General features: G+C 34.3%; 1 protein-coding gene across 4 annotated transcripts in view; it reads left to right on the plus strand.

The window, feature by feature from the left end:
* Triqk (triple QxxK/R motif containing) overlaps positions 1–2,332 on the plus strand; it is a 71,204-nt gene extending 68,872 nt beyond the window's left edge. For all 4 annotated transcript variants that reach the window (XM_036179742.1, XM_036179743.1, XM_036179744.1 and 1 more), the window contains one exon: positions 1,257–2,332. In XM_036179742.1, the coding sequence (XP_036035635.1) occupies positions 1,257–1,370 (114 nt within the window). In that variant the 3' untranslated portion in view covers positions 1,371–2,332. The remainder of the gene's footprint in view (positions 1–1,256) is intronic.
* The last annotated feature ends 3,668 nt before the right edge of the window (positions 2,333–6,000 follow it).

A 6,000-nucleotide genomic window follows, 5' to 3' on the forward strand; every position in this document is an offset into this window, starting at 1 on the left:
TTGATTATATATCAAATTTATTTTAATTTTTTTAAAGTTTAATAGGTGGCACATGTTGCATTATTTATTTTACATTCATATGAAATGTGAAATATATTCATACAAATGCAAAGGAATTGCTTCCCCATGAAACAATACCATATATATATAATGCAAAGTAAAATCAGCAGGGTATTTTAGAGCATTTTGGATCCTGAACTGGACTCTGTTCTTTTGTCAGTTCAGTAAAATAGCATATTCATATTGAGAAAGTTCTTTTGCAACAGACATACACTGATATTTTTGAAGGAAAATGTAGTTTTAGCATATGTTAAATTTTACCCATTACTTAATATAAATGATTGATATCATCAACATCAAAATACCAAAGGCAGTATATAATCCCTGTCTTCAGAGCTAAGATGAGTCATACTAGCTTATACCTTATGAACTCAGAGTTCTCTTTTGTACCCCACTGTGCAAGTTACAGAGTTCAGAGTTCTAAACAGTAGAATGTGTAGCCAGGCATGTTGGCTCAAAGCTGTAATCCCAGCACTTGGGCTGGAGACTAAGGTGGGAAGTGAGGGAGCTGGAAGCCAGGCTTAGCCATATAACATGTTAGAGGCCAATTTGATTCAAAATGGAGGAGACAGAGGAAACAGAGAAAAGAAAAAGGAAACAAAGCTCAGTAATAATTAGTGGAAAAGGGGCCATGAATTGGAAGGAGAACAGGGAGAGACATATGGGAAGGTTTGGGAGCAGGAAAGAAAGGGTGACATTTGGTAATTCTATTATAATCTCAATAAAATGAGTATGAAGCTTATGTTTGTATAGGATCTATTTTCTGGAATCATTTATCAGGGTATTTCTTCCCAATAGAAAATAGAGTGATAATTTGTAAAAGTATCTTCTGGCAAATCCTATCACTAATAAATAAATAATATAATACTTAAAAAATAGTTACATGAGCTCAATTAGAGACCAGTTCAAATATATAAGCACAAACCATATTGATTACACTTAAAATATTGATGACAAAATTAAGAAATATATTAAAACAATAAATTTAAATTTTACCACCAGAAAAATCTTAATAGAAATGCCTCCCCCACTTATGTACTTGCTCTTGTAATATGTATTCTTTTATGAAAAACAGATTACTTATTAATAATTATTGAGTTGGCATTATTTATCCTGCACCATAGAGTGATATTGTTATCGTATGTGATAAGCTAGTCTCTCTTTGTCAGCTCACGTCTGCTGTTCCCTCTCTGCAGGAAGTCGGCCTCATGCTTGCAGCTATACTGGCCCTCCTACTGACTTTCTATGCTTTCTTCTATCTCCGGCTGTCCACGAATACTGACTCTGATCTGGACCCAGATGAAGATTAGCTGAGCAGCAATCAATAAAGAAAGGGAAATAATTCTGATAAAAGCATCCTTGGGGACAAATACTTGGCCAATTTCCAAAACCAGAACATTTTGAATATTTTCTTCTTGGTACTGTCAATTTGCAGAAATATCTTTGTACCTAGCAGCATAAGATATCTGGAGAACTTGCCCAGCAATCTAGAGTCACACATGCTACTCAATACTTTGTAAATCTTTCTTCTCTGGCAGATCCTCTATTCATGATATAGTTGGATAACACAATTTTCAAATGTCTTCCCAATTTACATGTATAACTCAACCAGTTACACATAACTAAATCTATTTTATCTTATGTATATTGTAAGAAAAGTATTCATTGTCATTTGCAAAAGCATGCTCAAAATCATATTTAGAACTTAAGAATGAACAGAAAGTAATGGGAAATTTTTATTTTACAAAGAAGTGTGTTTTCTTTCCAGACATATTTTATATCATTATGGAGACTATCTGCACATACATCTACAGGATTTTCCATCCTTGCCAACTGTTAGTGCACATGTGCTGCGTCAGAAATGGCACCTGGATGACAGAAGCGCAGAGAGTCACACATGTCCCTAAAATCGACTTCCTTTCCTCTCGGGCTGCCTGAACTGGTGTAAATAGAAAGTTCAGTTGATCTTGATTTTAATTAACTTATTACTCCATTAATATAACACTGGAATTCTATATTAATTATGTTTTTCTGGCTGCCTGCAGTATCAGTTTGCCCCACTTGTTAGGGAGGTATGTAACAATCTGCCATTTAATTGCACAGGGTTTTTCACACTGCAGAATTAGCAGGGGTGTTCCTACACAGAATAATTTCATTGGATTGTCTCTTAAATCTAAGCATTATGAAGGCTTTTTTAAAATTACATTTTGTCTCTAGAGAATTAATTCCCATGCTGTAGAGAAAAAAATAAATATTAGAAAATTATATATCACATGTTACTTTATTTTGTCAGTATATTTTGTGTTGTAGCATAAAGACTATTCAATACTTTATTGGCAATCAGAGTTTTAATAGAATTCTAAAACACATAAAGCTTAGAAAGTTCTGCGATACATATACACACACACATATATCCACAGAATTGATATTGGCTCCTCTCTGACATAAAGATGTATAGAAAATGGCTATCTTGAAATATGTGCAGAGTTTTGGAGTGTATATTGACTTTCTGAAAAACATATAGAATTCTAAGAACATTTCCTTACTTGCCAAGAGACAGAAGCTCTAATAAATACTCTAGGAGTTAATCTGGCTATATAGCATAGTTTCTAAAAGAACATATATTCTTTGGTACTTTTGCAAAAAGCTGAGTATGTCAGTGTAGCATTTGTTCTGTCTAATTTTTGAAGTAGCATAATTCATTTCATCAGTGTGAAACAGCCAAAGGTCCCAGTAGCTTCACAGATTACTTATGCCAAACATCTGAGGGCAAATGTAGCCAGTGTTCTTTGCTGCATTCTTCCGCTTGAAATCCCAGACGCAAGAGACAGAGGAAGAGTTTTCTATACTCACCACAGAGGACCCGTCCAAGTGGCATTTGTAGGAAAGGTTGCAGCATTTTATGCCATGTGGTATATCTGTTCGCGAAGTGGGAGGCAAGGGAATATCCAAGCTGGCATTTTGGATTTGATGGGCCTTTTACTTTCCTGAGTGACATGCCACATGTCAAGAAATACTGCTTTCTTCCAGTCTCATCACATTTACGTGAGCAATTTTCATTTAGTTATTTCCCTCCCATATGGTGTTAAAAACAGTCACATCCAATAAAGCTTATTTCTGGTTTTCAGTGTAACTGAAGTGAGAGAATATATAATCATTACTTATCTGATACCGATCCAGGTTAGATAGTAGCACAGTTCACAGTATTCAAAATAGATGTGCACCTCCTGGAAATGTTTGACAAGTGGTTGTTCTGAGAAAAACTTTACCATTCTGTTCTATTCATGAAATGTGCTTTGGAGAGAAAATGTTGTTTCTATAATAATACATATCAGTCGAAATGTACTGTAATAATAAGCAAGTTTCACCACCTGAATTTCTCCATGTCCAGCATCCATTTGTGTAGCTGGTTGATTTATGACATTCCCAGAAAACAAATCCTAGGCTAAAAGCTTTGATTTCAGTAAATAGCAGGTAAAGCAAGATGATAATATTTTTACATAATACAATTTTCATAAAATGCAAATTTCTTGAACTTACATTAACAGGAAACAGCTAATCTTATGAACAGAGACACCAGGCTAAATTTCTAGTTTGAATATTTCAAGACAGAAGGATGTTAGCTCCCTACTCTTTCAGAGGACTACACTTTTGATTAGTGAGTAGCATTTGTCGTCAGTGTGGGGTTAGAAACAGGTGTAATGGTTAGACATGGCTATTTTCCCCATATTAACTTACTCTGCTCAGAGTGATGGATGACAAAATCAGAAAACATTATGATGACTTTTAAAGATCTTTGGAATCCGTTAATGTGTGATGTGATATAGATTTCCAACCAAGGCCAGAGAGCTAAGGTATAACCTGTGGAGAGTTGCAAACAAGGTGCAGAGGTTATGATTTCCCATGGAAGTTTAGATAAAAATCATTTAAATTTATTTGAGGAGAAATATTATAAAAATATAACATCATTTAATATTTCTTTCTAAAAAGAACAAAACCCTATTTTTAGTGAAAATTATAGGGTGGTCTGTTTTGCAAGTATAAAATATAAAGAGTCTATGAAGAACTCTTCAGAAACAATAATGACATACTTTAACCCCAACAAATGATGGTAAGATCCTGAGAATATGAGTTTTCTTATTTCTGTCATTCCAGTGTGTGGTCATCTGCTGATGAATTTAAATGCATGTAAGAATTTGGTTTAGTGTATTTCAGTTGCCTCAGAGTGATTTTTTTATATAGAAGATACTAAAAAATTGTTTGAATTTAATAAATATATCTAACCACAGTATTAATCAATCCATAATTTAGCATTTATAGTTGTCTGGTGTATTGGAAGATTTTATATATATATTTAATTTCTTGCAGAATCAAACAACTAATACAAAGTCAATATGAAATAGGAACATCAGTCTTTTTTAGGAAATCAATGCGTATTTATTTTAAAACATTTTTAGCATTTCATGTCAACTTACCATACATATTCATTTCATTATAATGTTTATGGGAATACTAAAGCACTCAGTTTTCTATCCTCTAAAAGTATATAGTCAATAATAATCATTACATAAATGAATGCTTAGAAATTAAACATATATTTATTTTAATGTACTACATCTGTAACACACTTCTGATCCAGAGACTACCAAAGTTGATTCTTTATTCTCGCTCTTAACAACAGTGACACTTCTTTACACTTACCGGAGGGTTCTCTGGGTGGGGAGGACCTTCCTACTTCTCCCCTAGTAACATTGCCTTCTTCGATTAGCACTACACCAACGTAGCCTGGATATGACACCGCATCTAGAACCACTACAAACTTCAGTAAGAACAAAGCTGTAGCAGATGAATCTGACACCTACAGAAACATTCTTACCATTTTCTTCAATTATAATAGCATAGATAAGTACAAAGAGAATTGGAGAGTCATGTGAAGAAGTGTATCACTGTGGAACAGTCATAGCGGATCAGACTCTTTGAAAACAATTGAACTGCAGCCCCATTCTGCATACTAATGCCTTGTTACACAATTTTTGTATCCTTAGCAACAGATATGGGATGCTTATTTCGAGAAAAATAAGTTACTTTACATGCCAGAAGATTTTTGATGACAGTGCCCCCTCCTATTTTTCATTTTTTAAAACAACAACCAAATTGGTGGGGAGGCAGCCAAAATTTGAGGTACCAATGTTTCTCGAACAGATGTCGCACCATTATTTTTTAGCTCGTTTGGATGAATAAACATGTGAAACTGTGAAATATTACATTTTAGATTTTTTCATTAAAAAAAGAGACAATCTGTTTACTGTCCTAATTGAGACAACAATCCTCATGGTTGCCAGTTTTGGCAGTCATAACAATGAACTATAAATATTTGGACCAATCAAGTAAATGGTGAGTATAAAGGCTATAGCATGTGTAAAGTTCTATTTTCACGGGCACCCATCTTAGTATGACTTTTTTTTAACTTCATTAAATAAAATTGTTTGTGTGGAGCTAAAGTTTTATGGTACAGCTAAAAGAAGTGGATTTCAGGATCTACCTTCATCCTAGTATGTCAACCTCTTGAGTGCACAGCTGTCCATCTGCTGCTAACAACTTGAGTCTGCAGTTGCTCTGCTAAGGCAGAGGGCAGCCAGCTTCACAGTTGCCCTTCCTGAGTGGTGTGTCTGGTGACAGCACCAAATTCAAATGGAATGTTTCCTTAATCTTCTCAGATTCGTAAAAAGATCACACACGTTTTACCTATCAAGTTGCAGAAATTGGCTTTATAGTTAAGTAAGGCTTTAGAGATAGAAAATGTTATCTATAATTTTTGCAATAATAACTAAAAGAAAGGAAATCATAACTCTCACTACTTCCATGATGCTTTACTTGAAACACCAAAGTGGGAAAATTAGTGTGCTGGACAGCCAGCTATGGTAGTGGTGCAATCATTTG

This window comes from Onychomys torridus, chromosome 2 (genome assembly GCF_903995425.1).
Source record: "Onychomys torridus chromosome 2, mOncTor1.1, whole genome shotgun sequence".
Taxonomy (NCBI): Eukaryota; Metazoa; Chordata; class Mammalia; order Rodentia; family Cricetidae; genus Onychomys; species Onychomys torridus.